At 38.9% G+C, this 23979-nt stretch overlaps 3 protein-coding genes across 4 annotated transcripts; all 3 read right to left on the bottom strand.

Moving 5' to 3' along the window:
* Positions 1-189: 189 nt before the first annotated feature.
* SK13 (shaggy-like kinase 13) lies at positions 190-4015 on the bottom strand. Of its 2 annotated transcripts, none has more exons than XM_078980995.1 (13): positions 3792-4015; positions 3692-3723; positions 2297-2491; positions 2122-2214; positions 1989-2048; positions 1629-1901; positions 1413-1541; positions 1199-1339; positions 1049-1099; positions 875-970; positions 707-790; positions 507-609; positions 190-409 (listed from the first exon to the last, which is right to left on the bottom strand). In XM_078980995.1, the coding sequence occupies exons 3-13, from the start codon at positions 2414-2416 to the stop codon at positions 327-329; spliced, it is 1233 nt and encodes a 410-aa protein (XP_078837121.1). In that variant the 5' UTR covers positions 2417-2491; positions 3692-3723; positions 3792-4015; the 3' UTR covers positions 190-326. The 2 variants fall into 2 exon arrangements, with proteins under 2 accessions (XP_078837121.1, XP_078837122.1); XM_078980996.1 differs by having other exon boundaries at positions 2306-2491; positions 3792-3930.
* Positions 4016-11187: 7172 nt separating this feature from the next.
* Positions 11188-12015, bottom strand: LOC145030271 (uncharacterized). The gene has a single exon (XM_078978665.1). It carries the CDS (start codon positions 12013-12015, stop codon positions 11188-11190), a length of 828 nt encoding a protein of 275 aa, XP_078834791.1.
* A 2134-nt stretch (positions 12016-14149) lies between these two features.
* On the bottom strand, positions 14150-16530 carry PDF1B (peptide deformylase 1B). The gene is made up of 7 exons (XM_078980993.1): positions 16263-16530; positions 15491-15730; positions 15185-15323; positions 14886-15078; positions 14693-14803; positions 14556-14618; positions 14150-14434 (listed from the first exon to the last, which is right to left on the bottom strand). Exons 2-7 carry the CDS (start codon positions 15699-15701, stop codon positions 14333-14335), a joined length of 819 nt encoding a protein of 272 aa, XP_078837119.1. The 5' UTR covers positions 15702-15730; positions 16263-16530; the 3' UTR covers positions 14150-14332.
* Between the last annotated feature and the right edge of the window lie 7449 nt (positions 16531-23979).

Genomic DNA, 23979 nt, shown 5'->3' with positions numbered 1-23979 from the left:
CATTTTTGCAATTTTGTCTAAAATTAGGTGTTCACAAACCACTCTTTAAAACATTGAATCTAATAAGCAACCACAATAGATTTTTGCATATAAATCATACTTCATACTCCATACTCCATACAGATAGGTCTACATAAGTTTCACCATATGCATATGCATATGCATATGATATGCAGAAAATACAAAATACAAAATACAAAAGCAATCAGGTTCAACAAAAAACCAAACATAAACATTAATAAACCACAGTTGCTTGCTTGCTATATCTGAGGCTGAGGACAAACAATAAATTAGGCAGGCCCGCAACGCAAGTGATTGGTTGCAACTTAGAAGCCAAGGAAGGAACACTGTTTCCGAGCATGTTCAGGTATCAATTTAGCCAGAAGTTCCAAAGATGCCCCTTTTAGCTCTGTCATATCAATTAATTTATTATATCAACCTCTAGTTATGAAGGAGGGAGGAATTCCATCGCAATGAAAAGTTAACAAAAAACAGACAGAACTAACCTTGAGGCTTGAAGTTGAAGAGCGGTGGCAAGGGGCGGCCGTTTGGAAGACGGGTGCTTGGATCACGAAGTTCGTTAAAGAACGGGTGAATGCATGCCTCCAACTGTTTTGATTTGTTTGTTCAATTTATTAATCCATGAAACTAGAATAAATAATAAACAAAACAAAAAAGGAAGAAGATAAGATATGCATGCACTTACAGCAGTACACCTCAAGTTGGGAGAATACTGGAGGAGTCTAGAAACAAGATCTACAGCCTCTGGAGGTGTCCGCTTGTGAAAAATCTACACATCACACATTTATAAACTTATAAAGCAAACCCCAAATTGGGCTTCTATATATAAAATATAAAATAAAATAAAACTCACTTTGTGCCAGGGGTGAGCTTTGATTTGTGGGAACTTAAATTCCGTGTAGTTTGGATTCATGCATTTGATCTCTTCACGAGTTGGTGTACCAAGAACCTACACACATAACATAATTCAAAAATTAAAATAAAAAACCTCAATATTTCATAAAAAGAAGAAAAAATAAAAACTTGCCTTAATGATCTCTACAAGTTGGTCAACTCCGCTCTCACCGGGGAATAAGGGCTAGAAAAAGGCACAAAAAGATATTGTAAAAAAAAAAAAAAAAATTAGGATGTGAAGTAATAAAGATTAAAGTGACAAAGAAAGAGAAAGAGAAAGAACCTGTCCTAGAAGGAGTTCAGCAAGAACACAGCCGACTGACCAGACATCAATTGCGGTTGTGTATTCAGTCGCCCCGAATATGAGTTCAGGTGCTCGGTAATATCGTGAACAGATATACGATATATTTGGTTCCCCTTTCACCTGTTTGTTACAATATAATTAAATCCAAAATCAATTTTTATGACCAAACAAACATATTAATATATTATATTACCAGAACTTTTGCGCTCCCAAAATCGCAGAGTTTGAGCTGGTGAGTATGCGGATTCACCAGAAGATTTTGAGGCTTGATGTCACGGTGACACACACCGATTGCATGAATATATGCAAGTGCTCTGAAAATCTGAAAAACAAACCAAACCACATTACAACATAATACATAACACATAACTTTTTAGGAAGACGGGATTTTTAATTAATTTTAATATACCTGATACGTGTATAGTTTGACATAAATCATGGGCATTCTTTGATTTGCCTTGCTGTAGTGTCTTGCTACACGATAAGCTGTCTCAGGTACATACTCTAGAACCAAATTCAGATAAAGCTCATCTTTGTCTGTTGTTGAAAAGAAGCAGTGTTTGAGTGAAACAACATTTGGATGATCAAGAAGTCTCATTGTCTGCAGTTCCCGATTCTTGTATCGTTTATCTTGCAATACTTTTTTAATTGCAACAGCTTCTCCAGTCTCTAAGCACTTGGCCTGCACAAGTTCAATTCCCATTCCCACAACATCATACATCTTTTCTTTCCTTTATAAACTATTTACTATTAACTATTTATTTATTACCTGAAACACAATTCCAAAAGAACCCTGCCCTACCACACGCTCTGCCATATAGCTTATTGTCTGAAACATTTAAAAACTCAACCAAATTTATATCATATAAATACAAAAACTGATTCACATTTCATGATTTTACCTGTTTGGGTTGACCATTTCTACCTCCAATGGTAGTAACGATAATGTGACCAGTTTCAGTGCCATTTCCATCCACCACAGTTGCCTCCATTTCCTACAACAGGATAGGTTTATCATTTATGTATGTCAGAATTCAAGATGCACATATAAAAAAAAAAGTCTTAAAAAAGACAAACCTTTTCCACCTTGTCATCTCGGATTTTCATTTCATTGATTTCCTCAGGCAGTTTGTCAACAAACATTGAATCACCATCAACTTTTTCAGCTGTCAGTGGAGCCATTCCAACAGAAGCCATCTTCTGGGATACCGACTTGGGGGGATGTGATTTTATAATGCTTAAGCACCACTCATGTTATAAAACACCTCTAATCTGTATAACACACATCTCATCAGATAATATCAACTTCACAACCACAACAAATATGTTACCATACAAATATCAGAAATCTTTTTATCAACAAGATTCTCATATTCTGTGATTACTGGAGAGCATTTAAGATATTCATTCAACTAACACTAAAAAAATTTAGTCTCCTTTGTTGATAAATGTAACCTTACAGCAAAATTAATGCTCTTCTAAACAATCAGACAGCTATGCACTCTCCTTTGTTGCTCAATTTTCTCTCTCTACTTCCCTAGGAAAAAAGCTCATTTTCTAATAAAATAATGAGAAGCTGTATAAACACGAAACATCACAGGCTTTAGCAACTCAAAGCATTCATCATACAAACTGTCACATTGACAAAATACATCATTAATTATACATTCCAGTTGCCTAGGGTGTCCAGTAACTACTTTTTGCATCCATATTCATGCACCTAAAAAGATTCACTACATAGATATGTAAGAGATGATCAAGGGCAAGACCCATGTCGACCAATTTCTATACAGGAAGAAACAAGGCAGGATACAGATTAATTAATGTCAATCAGAAGTACTTCCTTTGGTATCCATGTTTGTGTATATAAGCTTTTCATTTCTAACACCTACCTTGTTTTCTAATAAATGACTCAGACTTCTCTCTATAAGCGCTTCCAAGCTCCAGCTGCATTTTTTTCATGACAAACCTACCTATTTATCGCTTGATTTGCAAACTAGTAGCTACAAACTATAATCTTTTTATACGCAACCGTCGGAGGAAAAGCAAAGAAACAATAAGTCGGGATCTATACATTCTTCGTTCTTTGAAGGTAAATTTCCTTCCCAACTTTTCCAGATCCTTCATAGATCTATTGCCTAGCTGCTGGAGCTTGACGACCTGTTCTTAAATTTCTAAACACCCACATCCAACGGCGTATCGTTACCCTAAAACTGACGTTAGGGTTTTTACATTCAAAAAGCTAAAACTAAAAGTGATCCACTAACGAGGGTTTAGTAAAAATTGAACGGAAAACCGTTTCTTGCCAAAATAAGGTTCCAAAATTTCTGAGGTCCGATGTACAATTAGAGCTTGAACGTTTCATGACTTTCTCACTTTTAAAATCAAAGTCAAAGTTCCGATCCATCCCCAAAATCACAAAATAAACAAGAAACTGAATCCAAAAAAACATACAAGAATTACAAAACACACCTGTATGATGTAGTAGCTAAATGAAGATGAATCTGCAAAAACGCCGATCAAATTCAACGCCAGAGCAAAAAACCTCAAAAAAATTGCAATCGTTCCTTACAGCGAGAAGGTAAAGCCGGTGTCTATGATGCTTCAGAGATTTTTCTTACAAGGTTTAACCATGTACGAGTGCGACTCAATAATCTCTGTGGATCTTCTCGGGATGCAGCTAGATGGTTTTTCCCCTTTCGTGATTTGTTGCAGGGCGGACTTGAAATGGTTTTATGAAATTGGATTTAGGTGCGACTTTAGAGGTCCGTATACGTTGGCTGGTGTGGCCCCGAGGATGCACGTGGAAGTTGTTGAATGGTGGCCTTGGTATTAATGTTGCTGTAAAAGGCTTTGTAGCCGTTGATCTTACTGGGATCAAAGTTTATAACGGTTGGATGAGGGTGCTTCTTTTATTACTGAACTTTCCATTGCTACCTTTAATTCAAATCATTAACACCCTTCACTCTTTATACGCTGATTGTATCAATAAATACACGTAAAATATTGGATAAACCCGCGTTCATTGGTGTCCTGATAAATGGATAATAAATGAGTCAAAGTCAAAAGGGATTTGCTGAACATCGATTGTTGTTTTGGACATTCCTCTAAATTGATAATGTCTACAACACTAATCTTCCAAAGTTTTATTTGGTTTGCTGTTTGTATAAATAAAAACACTTTTTTATAAATTAAATAGGATATCGTGGTTCGGAGATGGTCGAAGACAAATTGGGCTTCGTTAGCGCGTGTTCCGTGAAATTAGTTGATAGCTTGAAACTTGTAACATTTTGTTAAACGCTACATGAAATAGCATTTGGATTTAGAAAGTGTTGTTTAAACTAAACACTAGAAGTTTATAGTATCGAACGGGACATACTGTTCAAAACGGAGCGTTTTATCAAACACTAGAAGCTAGAAGCACTCAAACGCTCTCTGTCGGACACACCCTTAATTACAAAAATAGTAATGAAAATCTAAGTTGATTGGGATTTGAATCTTTTTTATTGGGTTGCGCTAAAATGCTAAGGCTAATCGTTGTGGATTGTGTTTTATCGACAGTAGTCCGACGTGGACACCTTTACCGCCGGTAAACACCGCATCTTACCCCCATTTTACCGCCGATGAGATACTGATGATCGAAACCCACAGATGGTGAAATTGAACAATTTAAACGTTGGAAGAAAATGAATGTTGGCCGGCGTTGGATTTATTACCGTTTCATTTATTTCTTTTAATCTATGAATTTACCACTATATATATTCATTTACCTTTAATTTGAAAACACACACATATTTCAAAACACACACATAATCAAAATGTCTTCCAAGACCCCAAACTCTTCCAACCCAGATGCTTCAACCCAAAATGCTTCCAACCAATTTTCTTTTTTCGGTTACGATCTGGCATCATCACCACCTTTCCGACCACAAATATATCCATCTCAAAACCAAGCGTTTGTAAGCGGTGTTCCAAGATATTATTCACAATTCCAAATGTCACAACAATTTCAATTCAAATCCCTACCTAGGGGTGGCAAATCGTGCTATCGTTTCGTGTTTCTGTCTGACACGACACGACACGATAAAATTTTATGTAACATGAACACGACACGACACGATGTCGTGTTTTTTTAACTAACACGAAAACGAACGAATTAAAAAACGACAAACATGACACGGCATGACAAATATAACATATACTAAAAGCAAGTTTATTTTATGAATACTTTGTTAAATATAACACGACAGACACGAAAAACACGATAAATAACTGCTAAATCGTGTCAATTTGTGTCGAATTTTGAACACGAAAACGACACGACACGACACAATATCGTGTTTTGTACAGTTAAAATGAACATAACACGAACACGGATATTTTAGTTTTGTTTCAATTTCGTTTCGTGTCGTGTATTTTTATGTGTCGTGTCATAAATTGGCACCCCTATCCCTACCACCCAAACAACATCACAAACTCAAACCCAAACCCAATTCTAATTTTAATTTCAACCGCCTTTCATACCCGTAACTAAAACACTTTTTGATTCCAAGCTCGAAGAACAACCACAACCAAAAAAAGAGAATGTTGATTCGAGAAGATGGACTCAAAAAGAAGAGACGGAACTAGCAAAGGCATGGGTCAACATATCAAAAGATAGCAACAAGGGAAATGTTCAAAAGCGTGATCAATTTTGGTTACATGTTACAGAGCGGTTTTGTATTGGTATGGGTCGATACCCAGATTATCGGACGTTTGAACAATGTAACTTGAAATGGAATCTTATTAACAAACTCGTGACACATTGGAACGAAAAAACACATGCGACATTCCAAGATGACATGTCGAAGTCTTTTAAGTTCATTAATATGTGAGAAGTTATCAAAAGAAACATTAGGCGGAAGGAGTTTGCAACACATGAAAACATTGCTAAATGTTAATCTGCCAAAAAAAAAAGCCGAACATCTTCATATTCGAACTCACAAAAATATCATCGGATGGTCACATTGGCCTTGATCTTAACGATCATAACGACGACATCGAAGGAATACGTCTGCCTCCTCGCCCCATGGGAAGGGACAAAGCAAAAGCTCGAGGAAAAAGAAAAAAAAAAAAAAAAGCTTCATTGTCAAATTCTTCGGTTAGAACAGAGCGGTCAACTAGATCGGATGAAATGATGACACAATTGAATACAACTTTGGAGAAACATACTACTGAAACGGTCTGACTCACAGAATATTCGTTGTTGATGCAAGATGTGAGTCACCTCGACCCCGAAGATCAGGAAGCGATTAAATTGGTAAAAGCTTCGATTCATGAAAAATATAAGCACAAATGCAACTGGAATTTGGATGTTATGTTCGTTTTCTAGGTTTTTTTTTCTTCACTTCATGTTTTTTTTTTTAGGTTTTTAATGTAAATTTGAACTTCACGTTATTTTTAATTTTAGTATGGTTTTTATTAAAAAAAAGAATTTTAAAGAATCATAGGTAAAACCATTTAACACACCTTAGTTGGTAGGTAAATTTTGTAAGAAAATGTAAAAGATAATGTGACGCCTAAGTGACATCCTTTTATCATTGGCAAAAAAAATTTACCTGCCAAAGAAATAGCTTATTTGACTACCATTTTCTTCTTTTAGGTTGGGATAAAGTATTAATGACTTATTAGAAGACTCACACTTGGACCGGATTGGGTTGCGATGAAATGCTAGCTGACTTAGAAACAGTTTATTGGGCTGCAATTTTCATGAAATATGCAAAAATTACAAGAAAAGATGAAAGGGAGGCTTAGCTCGTGACTCATGACTCAGGTGAAGTAAGGCATGCACATTACCCACTAAACTAACAATGTTTTTGTTATTGATATCTCCTATGTAATATTGATATCCATACCTTTATTTGATGCATAGTTCATAAAATCATAAAATTGTAACCCAAGACATGGAAATCGTAGCCCAATCCGGCCCAACTTCGATTTTCATAGTGGAATTTATAGTGTTTAACTTTTTGTTATTTCTTGAGAAAACATTTAAATGATTAATGATAGATTTGTCTTTTACTCATAAAACAAAGTTATAGTTTTTTCGCAACCTTTCACTATTACTTATAAACCCAAATTCAAGTTTTCTTTTTCTATATTTCTAACTAATTAAACATCCGTAGCTTTTAACTTTTTGTTCCAAAACATTTGAAAACAAAATTTGGAGTTGTATTATCTTTTTTAAATAATTAACTTTTTTTATTGTCAAGGGTTTTTATATAAATACTACCAAATATATAAACTTTTAGTGTCTTATACAACAAGGTCTCTCTGTGGTTTTAGAGATCAGAGAGAGAGATGGGAGAAGTTTTTCAATGTATTTCATTGATCGGATCTTACAGTACTTATACAACAAAAAAAATAACTATCTATCAACTATTCTAGGATCTGATAATATTTACACAACAAACTACAATTATCTAATTATCCTTATCCAGCTAAGCTCTCGCCAACACTCCCCCTCAAGATGGAGAATGGATATCTATCATTCCCAGCTTGTCCAGAGAGCTTTCGAAAATCTTCCCACGCACAACTTTAGTCAACATGTCAGCCAACTGCTCTTTTGATGCTACATGTGGCAATTCCACCGTTCTTTTCTCAAGATGATCTTTAATGAAGTGTCTATCAATCTCCACATGCTTCGTTCACTCATGTTGTACTGGGTTGTTTGCAATCTTGACTGCAGATTCATTATCACAATATAGTAACATAGGCTTACTCAAGTATATACCCAGATCTAGCAATATTCTTCTTATCCACAATAGTTCATATATTCCATGTACCATTCCACGAAATTCAGCTTCCGCACTTAATCTAGCTACCACCTTTTGTTTTTTACTTCTCCAAGTCACTAAACTACCCCCACAAACGTGAAGTATCCTGAGGTTGACTTGCCATCCATCCTATCTCCACCCCAATCGACATCTGTGTATCCAACCACCTCCAATTCGGTATTCTGTTGAGCGTTTTTTCCAAAAAACAATCCCTTTCCAGGAGACGCCTTAAGATATCTTAATATCCTATGTACAACATTCATGTGTTCTTCACCCGGAGCATGCATAAACCGGCTAACAACACTCACAACATAGGCAATATCCGGCCTAGTGTGAGCTAGATAAATGAGTTTACCCACCAATTTTTGATACCTCTCTTTGTTAGCCGGCACCTGGTTTTCCATAATAGAAAGATTATGGTTAGTTTCGATAGGGGTATTTACCGGTTTACAATCTAGCATTCCCGTTTCTGTTAGTAGATCCAAGACATACTTCCATTGACACATATTTATTCCAGCTTTAGATCGTGAAACCTCGATACCTAAGAAGTACTTAAGGTGTCCGAGGTCTTTTAGTTCAAATTCAGTGGCGAGAACTTTTTGTAAATTTGATATTTCTTCAGGGTCATTCCCAGTAATCACCATATCATCTACATACATTATGAGTGTTGTCACTTTCTGTCCTCCACCCTTGACAAAGAGTGTGTGGTCCGCATCACTCTGTTTGAATCCGATTTTCTTCATGAAGGCGGAGAATCTTCCAAACCATGCTCTTGGAGATTGTTTCAACCTATACAATACCCTTTTTAGTTTACATACTTTTCCATTACTCACAATTCCTAGTGGCGGATCCATGTACACTTCTTCCTCCAAGTATTCGTTTAAGAAAGCGTTTTTTACATCAAATTGTTTCAAGGCCAGTCTCTGTTTGCAACAATAGATATTAGGATTCGGATAGTGTTCATCTTTGCCACTGGTGCAAATGTGTCCCCATAATCAATACCATATTTATGTGTGTACCGCTTGGCTACGAGCCTAGCCTTGTACCGATCTATATTGCCCTTTTCATCAAGCTTTACATTATAAATCCACCTGCACCCAACAGTCTTTTTATTTTTTTTTGGCAAATTCACTAATTCCCACGTTTCATTATTTTGTAGTGCCTCCATTTATTCATTCATTGCTTTCTTCCATTTTTCGTCTTTAAGGGCTTCTTGTACATCTCTTGGAATGTTGATAGTTGAAATACGTTCGACTCTTAGTGTATGTGTATCCGACCGTCGGTGATGAGAAACAAAGTTTCCGATTGGATACTTTGCATTTGTCTTCAAATCTGGTACATATTGCTTCTTAGGTTGGTTCCGATTATTTCTCATAGGGTACCTTCGTTCACTTCCAGCCTCCTCATCCTCATTAATATCCTGCAAAATAGGTTCAAAATAACCAGGGTCGGGGTCAACCTCTGGACTGTTAGTAGTGTTTCTCACCTCCGATTCCGGGATTTCCGGTTCTGGTTCATCTTCCCTTCCTTCCAGATCTGGTAACTCGACTTGGGTACTGGACTGTGGCTCGGTACTGGTACTAGACGTATCAACGTGAGCATGTGTTGTGTTGTCATGTGCTGAGTCTCCATTGCCTTTTTCCTCGACATTGACACCAAGCACTACATGTTCTATGTTACACATTTCCAATACGTCATGTATTTTTTCCCTTTTTCTTGTCTCTCCCCCTGAAGAGAGCATGCATGACCAAAAAATGGAATGGTTTCATGAAATGCTACGTCACGTGTAACATGGACTTTGTTTTCAACTGGGTCAAAGCACCGGTAGCCTTTCTTGGCATCCGCATACCCGAGGAACATGCACCGGACAAATCTTGGTTCTAACTTCCCTAAGTTTTGATCTACATAAGTTGTGCAACCAAATATTCGAGGCTCAAGACCTTCATTGATTTGTATCTCGGTTAGTTCACGTAGTGTTTGCAGTGGTGTCTTGAATTCCAATACCCTGGATGGTGTGCGATTGACAAGGTACGCTGCGGATCTCAATGACTCACCCCAAAACTTCCGAGGAACTTCCATGTCAAAGAGGGAAGCTCTAACAATTTCCAGTAGTTGCTTGTTTCGTCTCTCGGCAAGGCCATTTTGCTGTGGTGATCTTGCATAAGAAGTTTGATGGTGAATCAACTTTTCTTTGCAAAATGTTTTCATCTGGTAATTTATATACTCTCCTCCATTGTCAGATTGGAGTATATGAATTTCCGCTCGGTATACAGTTTTAATCATATGGTATAGTTCTTTAAAAGCTTTTACTACTTCTCCTTTGGTTTTAAGGAGTGATACCCACACCATACGTGTACATTCATCAATGAAAGTTACAAAATACTTAGCACCATTAGGAGTAAGTACTTGGGCAGGCCCCCATACATCCGAATGAATCTTCATAAAAGGAATGGTAGATTTATTATCACTTGATGAATAAGAAATTTTCTTGTTTTTGGCCAACTCACAAACACCACACTTAAAATCATCATCCATTTCATTCAAAAACAAATTAGGTTTAAGTTTTCTAAGGTACGTGAAATATAAATGCCCTAGTCTTCGATGCCAAAGCATTGCAACAAACTTATTTACTTGAGCTACCCCTGCATGATACGCTTGACTTTGATGATTTTCTTCAAGGTAATACAACCTGCCACGTATAGTACCACAACCAAGAGTCCGGTGAGTTACCAAGTCCTGAAATACACAGTCATGTTTCCAAAATATAACATAACAGTTTAGAGCTTCAGTGATTTGACTAACGAACAATAAGTTTGATGATAGAGAAGGGACTACAAGGACAAAATCCAAATCCATAGAATCCGTGACTTTTACTGTACCCTTACCAATCACTGGTTCTATTTCACCACTTGCAGTTCGGATATTTGTTTGTTTTAGAGTGTGATGTGTAGTTAATTTGGATAGATCATTTGTCATATGATCGGTAGCTCCTGTATCAATAATCCATTTATCACTTTGATCAATTTTAGTAGTGTATGACATACCCGTATTTGCCGAAGTGTGAGCTGCCATGGGTGTTGTTGTTTCCTTAGTCTGGGGAGACTTAACCACAACCGCTTGACCAATCTTCTTCCTTGGTTTCTTGGTGAAATCTCACCATTCCGAGTAGCCTATGAGCTCATAACACTTTGCTTTTGAATGTCCATCTTCACCACAGTAGGTACATGTGAACGTGTTCCCTTTGTTGTTCTTTCCTTTGTTTTGATTCCGATTTCGTGCAGCCATGTGGACTATGCTATCCGATTCTGGCTTGGATTCTTCCATGGACTGTCGCTGAGTGTAGTCCTTACGGATGTAAGCATATGAGGTATCGAGATCCAAAGCTGGATCCTTCCTCATAATTTCACTCTTTGCCTGATTGAATTCTTGATCTAATCCGGCTAGGAAGATGTGGACCCTAAACCGAGATAGGGTTTTGTTTACTGCCACCGTCTCAACCATAATCGCTTCTTCAGTCACCAAACGGGCATCAATCTCTTGAAATATGTTGATCAATTCATTGTAGTATGTGGGTAGGCTTCTACCATTCTGTCGGGTTGTGAAGGACCTGCGATTTAGTTCAAAGAGCTGGGTTTCGTCAAACCCATTGTAAAACGTCTTCTTCACCGCCTCCCATATTTCTACAGCCGTTTGGAGACGTATGAATCGGCGCATTAGGTTTTGGTTCATCGAGTCAATGAGCCAGCTCTTGACCCTATTGTTGTCGGTGACCCATGTTTCAATTGCCTTGTCGTTAGTGGTAGGTTTCGCGGATGCGTTGGTGAGGAAACCGGATTTCTTACGAGCTCCGATCCTCATCTCCATCAACTGCGACCACAGCGGGTAATTTGTGTCGTCAAGGGTAACACCTGTGGGGAATGGTGTGTCCTGGACATTCTGGACAATCACGGAGGAACCGGAAGAGTTATCGTTTGTTCCCATGATGCTTCGCTGGTTCGGTGATTTTAGGGGTTTTCAATACGTGGATTTAATGCGATGGTTCAGGATCTCTTACGCTCTGATACCATGTGGTTTTAAAGATCAGAGAGAGAGATGGGAGAAGTTTTTCAATGTATTTCATTGATCGGATCTTAGAGTACTTATACAACAAATAAAATAACTATTTATCAGCTATTATAGGATCTGATAATATTTACACAACAAACTACAATTATCTAATTATCCTTATCCAGCTAAGCTCTCGCCAACACTCTCTTTATTTTTATAGAAGTTTTATTATTTATTTTAGTTATTTAATGAATTTGATAATTCTTTCCCACATATAACGTTAATTTTTAATTATTTTTCTGAAATGTTTTATGTACTTTTATATTTTATATTTCCATTTAATTTATCTATAGTTTGTATCAAAAGTTATTATTTTATTAATTATCAATTAGCTTATTAAGTAAAAACTAGTTTTTCAGCTAAATGTTATAGTTTCAGTTAGTCTGAGACACACAACCTTAGAGTAATATTAGGCAACGAGCTTTTTGGATTTTTTTTGTCATTTTTAACTAGAAGTTATATTTTAAGTTAGTCCGACATACACAACTTAAGAGCTTTTAGGAGTTTTTTGCTATTAAGGAGAAACCCAGTTAAAGAAACATATTTGTTCAACAATATGAGTTTGAAACTTTTAGTTTAAAGAAACATATTTGTTCAACAATATGAGTTTGAAACTTTTGACATGTATAATCCAAAAACTACTTTAAGTTGTTTTTTAATGCTTTTAACTTTTAACTTTTATATTTTATACATCTTAAATTTTCATTGAACATTTCTACATATAAAAAAAAATACATATTCCATATTCTAGTTACCCAAAGCAAAGTTAAAAAGAATGTAAAAGGTTATGGTAGGTACTTGAATAATGAGTGTGTAGTTTTTTGTTTCACTTGTTTACGATCCAAAGAAAAATTAATGCCCCCCTCCCCCTCCAACTTGATTCTATACATGATCGAACATTTAGACTAGACTGAAAACATGATAAAACTTGTGTCATATTGCGGAAGGCTTTTGGTAAAGATATCGATATACTGAAACCGGGTTGGCGCGTGAAGGACCCGACTATCATAGACACAAAAAATTTACAAAGTATACGTGGGCTCCACATGCTTTGTGCAATGATGTTGGATATGATTGTCGTTGAGATAAATGTTGGACGCATTGTCGCGGCAGATAATGGTATTTGTGTTCATATGCATGTGAAGCTCTAAGAGAAGATCGCAAGTCCACCAAGTTCCAATGACCGTATGGGCCAAGTACGATACTCAGGTTCAACCCTGGAGTACATGACATTGTATTGTTGTCTAGAGAACCATGAAATAAGACAATCTACAAGAAATATACCAAATCAAAGCTGGGCGCCAAGAGTTAGGGAAGCCTACCAAATCAAAAGGGTGACTTGGGATTAGAATTTGAAATTTGTTAAAAGTGTTTGGATCACGGTTGATTCACACCACCCTCGCTCATGACTAGATATACATAACTACCCTCAAACATATATTACATTATACTTGTGGCACAATGGACTACCACATCACTAATTAAAAATCTTGATATTCCAAACTCATACCCTATATTGATGCAAATTGGGTCAGATGTTCAAATATTGTATTTTTCTCGGTGATAATCTTTTCCCGGTCCGCCAAAAGACAAGCCAACATCTCAGTGATCATCTTATTTTGTGTCCGAATACTGAGTCATAGCAAATGTCATCTAAAACATGTTGGATACATAATCTTCTACTTGGGCTATCTATTCTTGTCACAAAAGATACAACGGTATGTTGTGACAATGTCAGTGTTATCTACATCTCCAATAATTTGGTTCAACATCATCTTACAAAGAACAAATAAATCGACATTTATTCATTTCAATGGAGAGCAAGTCACCAAAGGCAAGGTCTAGTAGCTTCCCATTAGCAAATTGCAGACCAAAGGACTTCCTATTTTATTAGAAGATATTCGAAAAAGTCTGAAAATTCATCCTCCTCCGACTTACATTACCCAAAACCGGTAAAACTTGTCATAGCACACCATACTTTATTAAGGTCATAACACTATAAACAACATTAGTAATTAGTTATGACATACCCCTTTAGTTAATGTGTATCATATTGTTCAAAACAAAATAACAGCATACTTTAGATTCCAGCTTTAAAAAGAGCTTACGTGATGTTGCTTAAATGTAACAAAAAAAATGTAAAACTAGCATAAAGTATACAAACACTACTACCATAATGGCAACAATCAAATCAAGATCGTCCAAATCCAGCAGCCGCCTTCCATCTTTTGCGGGTTTCTATTTTTTCAGGGCTTGACAATCCGGTCCTATCCTCATACTTTTGTTCCAGCTCCTGTTTCATGTCACAAAATCAATCACAAGAAAGGTCCACATGGATGCCATTTGAACAGCATACGCCATGTCACTGCCACATCATCCGTCTTTAACCCTCTTGGTTAACAATAATTACTAACCTGTAGTTGTGTACGGATGCTATCAACAACTTGTGCAGTCATTCTGTCAAAGAAGAGAACACCCTGTAGCGTACAAATATAAATAAGTAAGTTTAGAAACTAAATTTGTAAAAATGTTGTTTTAAGTTTTAACTTGCCTCTAAATGATCAAATTCATGTTGAAAAACCCGTGCAGGGAGGCCTGATAAGCCAACTGAAAACTTTTCACCGGTTATGTCTTGTGCATCAACCTTAACAGCTTCTGGCCTCTGTAAAATCGTAAAAAGTCAGTCAAAGGTCAAACACATGAAAGTGTAGGAAAAGTAATATGTTATTATAAATTTACAATACCACCACATCAGCATTGATGCCTGGAAAAGATAAGCATCCTTCTGTAAAAGGAGCCAACTTTTTAGAATATCTTGTGACACGTGGATTTACAAGAACAATTTCTTCTCCTTCACCTCGCTCACCAACCGGATTAAACACCATAAGTTGAACATTAATTCCAACTTGGGGTGCTGAGAGCCCGATTCCATCAGTTCTGTGGACAAGGAAGCCAACAACTCCTGTAAATAACAACATTTCCTATAAGCCTAAAAAATGAAAATGAAACAATCACTGCAGATAAATGAGGGAAGAACACTTACTTGTACATTACATCAAACATTTCGTCTACTAATTTCTTTAAGTTATCATCGAATGTAGCAACGAGCTTGTTCTTTGCCCTCAGTATAGGGTCTGGATACAGCACAATCCTGAGCGGAGCTTCAAATTGCATATCAGCCGCTGTGATGTACTAGCAGTTAGAAGGAAGTTATACGGTGATTTGAGAATTACGAGTTTGATTTTGAAAAGTCAAACTTATGCGGTTACTAAATTTAAGACCTAACAGCGTATCTGGAGATAGAAGAAATTTTATCGGTATAAATGAGCAATGAGAGAAGATGTTTTACCTGAAGCTGTTTCCTCTTCCTTTTTCATTGAGAAGCCTCGCTTGGCTTGAGCTTGGACGGCGACGGCTGGAGGTCTGTATTGGTAATTTGAAGAGTATATCGGCTTGCCGGAGGAGGAAGTGGCTAGACTGAAGCTTGACGAAAGAGTGTCCCGCCGATGGCTAGTAGTTGGGAAGGTAGCGTGAAAGTGTATCCAATTCGCACATGCCATGGCTGCGCCGTCGTTTGGTTGTTGAATATCTACAAGTAAAATAACTAGCGATTAATATGCACCTGTTATATGTGTAAAATGACCAAAAAGGGCTTCCCATATAAGCATCTTAAGAACATCATTCAAAAAACACTAGGAGGAAATCACTAATCAGTAGCATCTATTGTCAACATAACAATTCAAAAGTTAAACATTAAAACATGTATATTAAACACAATTAGTAAATCAGTAGCATTATCAATGAAAGTATAAGAAATCACATAACAGAATTCCAGGGAAGAACTTGAACTTGACGATTGATAGTAAGAAAATACTATAGATGTAACAGAATCAGTAACACTAGCAGGTCACCAATTCAAATAATCAGTCTACATACTATAGGATACATCTAAGAACTAAGAAAAGAAGCCTAATCAACAAAAGAAATTCGAAATTGAATCACAAAATGGAAGTGAAAAGAAGTTGCATTTCTTGTCGATTTCGAAGTTGAATCACAGAATCACAGCTATTCAAGATGGAAATGAGATTGAGAACTTAGAACTAAGAAAATAAGGTGCTTACTTGTCGATTTCGCTGCCTGATAACTTCTGAGTGACAAATGTGTCGAAGAACTTCGCTGCCTTAGAACTTCACACTTCAATTGCTTGTCGATTTTGCTACCTTCCTTGTTCCTTCTGGCTTCTGCGGACGTGGGGTGAAACGGCGGTGCACAGTGCGACACTGCGAGAGTGCGAGGCTATGCCTGATCCATGAGAGAACGAGGTGAGAGTTTGAGGGCTTGTCGTCGGCTTGAGGTTCAGCGAGGAGCGAGAACGAGATTAGATGTTAGGTTTTTAATCGGTTTCAAACCCGATGGGTTGGGTTGGTTTGGTTTTATGGGTCGGTTCCAAAACTTATTTTTCGGTTTTTACAAAGATTTAAACCCAAAGCCAATGGTTTGAGTTTTGTTTCGGTTTTCGGTTTCGGTTTTGTCGGTTTTTGGGTTTTCGAGTTCGGTTTTTTTCACCCCTAAGTTTTATTAGGTTAAGGGGGCAATTTTGTGAAATAGTGAGTTTTTGACAAGAGGCGTTTAACTACTTAAAAGAGTATGTGAAAAATTTTGGTAAAAAAAAAGATTAGGTTTGTAACATCGGTCCAAATTTTTATTCTCTCAGGACTTTGTTTCAATTTACTTTGAATTTTTTTTAAATGATAGATTTGTCATTTATTATTTTTTTTGTTATATTTTTTTATTTAAAATTAAACAAAAGAGGAAAAAAGCATGTTATCATCCTCAACCCTCCCTAACCCACCACCGGATAATGCTAAGGTTCCGATAATGAGATACGACATCGACGAAGTCAAATAGATATGCAAAGGAGGCAGCGAGCTAGGGTTTGATGAGGAAGATAGCATTGGACCTCCCTTTCACAAATTGTAGGCATCAAACTCGGTTTTCAACGCCACTTGCATCAACAATCAAGTCGGAGGAGAATATGAAGGGTGGCGATAGGGTTTCCGTTAGTGAATTGCCCTTCCGGGTCTTGAAATGAACAAGGGACTCTAAGGATGTAATGTGATTGATGCGATTGGAGTCTTTAGTCTTTGCTGTTTTCAAATGACCAATGGCACAAAACCCTCTAGCTCTTCGTCGATTCGTCTTCTTGATAAAGGTTGGTGGTGGCGGAGAGGATCAGATTGTTCATGGGGTTTGAACTAAGGTGGTGGTGATTTTGACATGTATTGGTGGTATAGATAAGCAGTGGTGGTTGTAACACCTGTTTTTCTAGGCTAAACATTAACAATATGATGTAATAGTTAGAGTCGCCAATTGTAACCTACTTTGAAGTAATGAAGATGAATTATTTGAGTATTATTTGATTTATGTGATTTATGTGATTATATGCAATATTTGTGCTTATAACGATATAATAAAATAAAAATAAAAATATACGTCAAAAATAAAATAATATATAGATCGATATCTTTAAAGAAAAGTTGAAGTAGTCTGTAACATCCCAAAATTCAAGACAAAAAATTTCATTTTTAATTAAGTTATTATATAACCAATTAATATAGAAACATCCATAAGAACATTTTATGTCAAAACCAAAGTGTCAATAATCAAAACATGTTAACATAAAATAATATCATAGTGTAATCTCAAAGATCTCATATGCGGAAAACATAGTGTGATGTGTTGCGATCAAGCCGGCTCCTTTTCTTTGAAAATGTAGTACCTGAAACCAAAACTATAAACCGTAAGCATGAAGCTTAGTGAGTTTTCCCCATCATACCACACAACATACAATAACATATTTCCAGGCATACCGGGGTGCCCGACCTACCCTTGTCAGGCATATCTGGGTGTCCGACCTACCATCTTAAGCATACCGGTGTGTTCAACTTACCCCTGTTAGGCATACCGGGGTGCCCAACCTACGCCTGTAAGGCATATATGGGTGCTCGACCTACCCTCCGGTTTATCTCAACCGGTTCCGGACACTATTTCACCCCTACCACTACCACATAATAACATATCGTATATTGCTAGGCATGCATGGGTACTGTCTACCCCTTCCGTATCTTTCAACCGGTACCGAAGGACTATTTCACCCCTACTACTACTAACAGATATATCATAGCATCCTAACACATAAAGCATATCAAACAGTGGCAAACTAGATAATTATCACAAAGACAATCATCTCAAACATAATCACCTAATGGTAGGTAGGCATTGGTGCCTTAGACCCACCTCTACTGGAAGGTAACTCGCCTCGCACTGCTGAAGTCCCGTGGACAAAACTCTAGTTGTTGATGATAGATTCCCGAACTGTCAATCATCAAAATAACACCCAATCAGTAATTAGGTTCCAACACATATCCATAAGTCTATGTTTGGGGTAAAAGACTACTCTACCCCCAACTTAGCTTGACTCAAGCCCAAGGCCCAAAAGTCAACTATGAGTCAAAGCCCAACATATGGCCCAACTTTCCAAATTGGGCCCAAACGTTTACATGGTCTTATACTAAGGCCCAACCATTTAGTCCAGTCAATACATTTGACATTTCTAATAACCCAATATCTCATAATCATAAAGGCCCAATTATGGCCCATCTATGGCCCAATTTTCCAAATTGGGCCCAAACCCTCACATGGGCCTTACCGTAAAGCACATCCATAAATTCTTAGTCCATATGATTGTTCTTGGATGCCTCATCAATAACCCAATCACCAAAGCCCAATAGAAAGGCCAACTTAAAGCCCAAGGGAAATTAGGGTTTTCACATTAAATGATGAGTAGGGTTAAGTGTTTCTCACTTAACCCATTAAGGACTTAATCCATTAAATACATCACTCTACTAAATAAATCATATGGTGTGATTGGGCTTAATACATAATTCCATTCCAATAGCCCTATATATGGGTCCCGATAGGTCCAAACCAATAATTCAAAAATTAGGGTTTTCTAAACCCTAATTAGGGTTTTCAACCCAATCACAACGCAATTAGGCCCAATAGCCAAGTCTTTGGATCAGTTAGGGTTTCATTAGGCCCACTGGGTTTTATTAGGCCCACTAGTGTTTCATTAGGTGGGTACCACCCACTACCACCTCAGGTAGTGGTTGTCAACGGCGGCTCACGGGGGCGGCCACCACCTTACGGTGGTGGTTATGGTTCTAGCTCATTTTGTCCAAGCATCCCAAACGAATCAAAACACAAACAAGGCACACCGCCACCCAACACGGCGGCTGGTGGCGGCGGCCACCACCTTACGGTGGTGGTTATGAGTTTTCTTTATTGTATTATTCACTAGTTACAATTTGCAATGCTTTAACCCAAAAATAAACACACACACACACACTAATAGATAAACATACACACACACAAGCACCCATGTGGTAGCTGACGGTGGTAGATAGTGGCAGCCACCACCTCACGATGGTGGTGGTGGTTGTTCTCGATTTTCCGGCCAAACGACAATATACACACAAACACACTAACAACAGAAACACACCCATCCACACTTCTGTTTGCAAGCACCCAACCACCCTCCTGGTGGCATACGATGGCGACAACATACTCACGAATTGGCGGCAACAGTGGCAGTTTGTGATGGTAGCGGCGGCAGGTCGAAACTGATGATGGGACAGAGGAAGAGATGAAGAGGGTGGCGATGGACGCACACCTTGACGGAATAAACTAGCAACGAGGCGGCGACGGTGACAGCAAGCAACGAAAATAGCAGCGGCTACGGGTGTTGGTTCCTCGGACGATTGCTACGTCGTCCATGTCTTTGTCGATGACGAAAACACCGATGGGTTGAGCAACCGTAGGGAGATGGCGACAGATGGCAGAAGAAGAAGAAGAAGACACAGATGAGACGGTAGCAGCGACACTAAACGGCGTCAATGCATCATTTTACGTCCGGCGGCAGTCCTGTGGTCGCTGGCAGCCTTTCGCTGATCGGAAAATAGGGTGGTGGCGGCGCCGGTGAAGGAGGCATAAGGGTGGGTGGTGGCTGAAGTGTTAGCTTGGTTTAGGGTTATATATATATATATATATATATATATATATATATATATATATATATGTGTGTGTGTGTGTGTGTGTGTGTGTGTGTGTGTGTGTGTGAAGGGGGTGGCGGGTTCATGCCCGTCAATTTCAAGACATAGTCCATAATTACACTCCTAGCCCCTCCTTCCAAATTCTTATCTACTTAAATTCGTTATTTACCAAATAGCCCCCTTCCTTAATAATTCATTTCAATCCAAGTCCCACAAGTTACCGTTTAACCTTCAACATTCCATAATCCTTCAAATTTAAGTCTAATAATTACTAAACACCCCCTGATTTCTGAAAATCTTTACAAAATAAATCCTGAATCACACTTTAACCCCTGAAAACCCAAATTATATCATTTTGGCTTCCGAAAACCAACACCTCACAAAATATTATGGATTTTAGGGTTACTATTCATATTAATTTTATCTATTTTATATATTTAATAATCGGGGTGTTACATAGTCGTAACAAGGATTTTGAGAATATAAGGAATCCTGAAATCCGATTTATAACGAAGAAGTTATGACATGTCGAAGTTTTACGACTAAACCGACACAGAGCTGTGTAATGTAAAAAAAATGAATTTTTGATAAATTACTTTTTAGCCTTAGCAATCTAAATGAAAGTCGTAGTAGACTTTAAACCGAGAGTGTGCGTAAAAAGAACGTCCAAATTTGACTTCGTATGAGGAAGTTATGATTTTTCTAAGATTTAGCATAGCAATGCACAACTCGGAAATCAAATTTTAGATCGATCGATTTTTAGCCAACACAATCTAAACGAGAATTGAAGATCTCATTAAGAGTGAAACGACCAAAAATACGACCCAAAATTTTTTGTTTTTAATATAATCAAAACTATAATCAGAGTATCATATAAATAAACCATGCGTGATATGTCCAAAAATATAATAAGGTACTGTGCGGAAACTGTATCATACTACATTAAATCAACAACTAAATCAATCCCAGACTGAAGCTGAGGCGGTGGTGTGTGCGATGCCGTCACCCCGAGCTCTTCCCTTTGCTTGCGGAAGTACCTGAAACCAAAACTGAAACTGTAAGCACGAAGCTTAGTGAGCTCCCCCAAATTACCACATACCATACAAAACATATAAACACATATTGGGCCTTGCCCACTGCATCGGGCCGAGGCCCGGAAACTGCATCGGACCGAAGTCCGGAACTAGCTGCATCGGACCAGAGTCCGGAACTAACTGCATCGGACCGGAGTCCGGAACTGACTGGGATCGTGTCCCCTGCATCGGACCAAAGTCCGGAACTAGCTGCATCGGACCAAAGTCCGGAACTAACTGCATCGGACCGGAGTCCGGAACTGACTGGGATCGTGTCCCCTGCATCGGACCGAAGTCCGGAACTGATTGAGCATAGCTTAGCATATCATAACAAATATACTGCATACTGCATCGGGCCGTAGCTCGGAACATAAAACACATAACACATAGCGCATGAATTATGTCTGAACCACGAAGGCATCAAACATACTAGCTACTACATCGAACCGAAGTCCGGAAACTACTACTAACTGGACGGGCCGGCATTGTGGCCTTAGACCCGCCCCTACTGGAAGGAAACTCACCTCGTAAGCTAGCGGATGAGTGTGTGGCTCGGAAAACTAACGGCTGCTGCTCCTGAATCTCCTCGGCTACAATCCATAAACACACTCAATCAATCACTAACACTACACTCGGGGTAAAATGACTCTTTTTACCCTTGGTCAAAGTCAACTTACTCAGGGCTGACTCGCCGAGTCGGGATACCCAACTCGCCGAGTCCTAGACTCTCCTCTCAACTCTTACACGCTGATACTCGTCGAGTGTGGCATCGACTCGACGAGTGCCCTCTGGATCCAAGAACTCAGATGATCTTCATCCGACTCGCCGAGTCGGATGAACAGACTCGACGAGTTGTTCTTGATCCCCAAGAAGATTGCCTTGGACTCGCCGAGTTGTATGAACAAACTCGCCGAGTCCCTCCATTACTGAGTCTACTCTCAACTCGCTGAGTCCACTCCCTAACTCACCTCGTCCACTCGACACTGATGAAACTGAAGAACTCGGGACTCGCGACCCGACTCGTCGAGTCGTTCTTCCGACTCGCCGAGTCGCCGCCATGCAACAGATTTTTACTCGATTTCTCCTGGATCCAACACATGCAAATGATAGATCTGGGTCCAATAAGCTGTGTTACCACGTAAAGTTTCCAACTTTACGTGCACAACCTCATGAATAAGGGAAATAAGGCTAAAAGATGCACAACAAGAGTAGATCCATGGCTAATATGCAATGTAACATCAAAAAGACAGTAAATCTGGGCTCTACAACACCCCAACACTCAGATCCAAAGGTATTTCGACTTATTAAGACATTCATGCAAACATAAAGCTTGGAAAAAACATCAAATAGCTCTTAAAAGAGCTCTAATGGAAGTTTAAGCATATAACCAGAAGGGAACTCCGAAAAATACCTCAATAAACTCATATTTGACCTTGGATCTTTGCACTACAACTCGTTTCCTTGCTTCCTTCTTCTTCTCCTTCTTCACACCTTCACAAAAATGGCACTAAATCACTTATAAGCTCTCAAATGGGAGGATTAGGGTTTCTCACAGAGCTCTCAGGGTGAAAGTGGCGAGAATGAGGCTATAATGGGGTTTAAATAGTGGGCAAACCCGGGGATTTAGGGTTTCACCCAGACGGAAGGACTCGCCGAGTCCGGGATATGGACTTGCCGAGTCCCCGGCTCCCGCGTGCACAAATACGCGACCCAACTCGGCGAGTCAGGCTAGAACTCGCCGAGTCCCTCTTGAAAATTTAGACAATTGACAATTTATTAACATACCGAGAACGGGTCGTTACAATTCTCCCCCACTTGATTCAGACTTCGTCCTCGAAGTCTGCAACGGCTGGATCTGCGAATAACTCCGGGTAGTGCGTTCTCATTTCTTCTTCAGTCTCCCATGTCCATTCAGACCCCTTCCGGTGCTGCCACTGCACCTTTACCAGCTGAATTACCTTGTTCCTCAAGGTCTTGGTCTTCCATTCCAGAATTGCGATCGGCTTCTCGATATAATTCAGGCTGCTATCAACCTGGATGTCCTCCAAGGGAACGACTGCTGTCTCGTCCACTAAACACTTCCTCAACTGCGATACGTGGAAGGTGTTGTGTATCAAACTGAGCTCCTCAGGAAGATCTAACCGATACGCAACCCGACCCACCCGGGCCAAAACCCTGAAAGGACCAATAAATCTGGGGCCCAATTTGCCCCTCTTCCGGAACCTGATGACACCTTTCCAAGGTGAGACTTTCAGAAGAACCATGTCTCCCACTTGGAACTCCAAGTCTGAACGCCTCCTGTCGGCGTAGCTCTTCTGCCGACTCTGCGCAGTCTGCAGCCTACTACGGACCTGCTGGATCAATTCCGTCGTCTTGAGCACCACTTCAGTGCTCCCCATGACTCGCTGACCGACCTCGCCCCAACAAATTGGGGTCCTGCACTTCCTGCCATATAACATCTCAAAAGGAGGTCGATCAATGCTCGCATGATAGCTGTTGTTATACGAGAATTCTGCTAAGGGAAGATACGTATCCCAACTGCCCCCAAAATCTAAAACACATGCCCTAAGAATGTCCTCGAGAGTCTGAATCGTCCTCTCGATCTGCCCGTCAGTCTGAGGATGAAAAGCGGTGCTGAAATGGAGACGAGTACC

The sequence above is a fragment of the Lactuca saligna genome, chromosome 2 (assembly GCF_052625555.1).
Source record: "Lactuca saligna cultivar CGN05327 chromosome 2, ASM5262555v1, whole genome shotgun sequence".
In the NCBI taxonomy this organism is placed as follows: Eukaryota; Viridiplantae; Streptophyta; class Magnoliopsida; order Asterales; family Asteraceae; genus Lactuca; species Lactuca saligna.
This window is presented reverse-complemented; position numbering and strand designations above follow the sequence as displayed.

Coding starts and splice junctions, on each gene's coding strand:
- SK13 (XM_078980995.1), bottom strand. CDS start 2,416: ATGGCTTCTGTTGGAATGGCTCCACTGACAGCTGAAAAAGTTGATGGT. Junction 1,100..1,198: donor CTGAACTCCTTCTAGGACAG/GTTCTTTCTCTT, acceptor GCCTTTTTCTAG/CCCTTATTCCCCGGTGAGAG. Junction 410..506: donor CTTCAACTTCAAGCCTCAAG/GTTAGTTCTGTC, acceptor TTGATATGACAG/AGCTAAAAGGGGCATCTTTG.
- LOC145030271 (XM_078978665.1), bottom strand. CDS start 12,015: ATGGGAACAAACGATAACTCTTCCGGTTCCTCCGTGATTGTCCAGAAT.
- PDF1B (XM_078980993.1), bottom strand. CDS start 15,701: ATGGCATGTGCGAATTGGATACACTTTCACGCTACCTTCCCAACTACT. Junction 15,324..15,490: donor GGAAGAGGAAACAGCTTCAG/GTAAAACATCTT, acceptor AGTACATCACAG/CGGCTGATATGCAATTTGAA. Junction 14,619..14,692: donor ATGAATTTGATCATTTAGAG/GCAAGTTAAAAC, acceptor TGTACGCTACAG/GGTGTTCTCTTCTTTGACAG.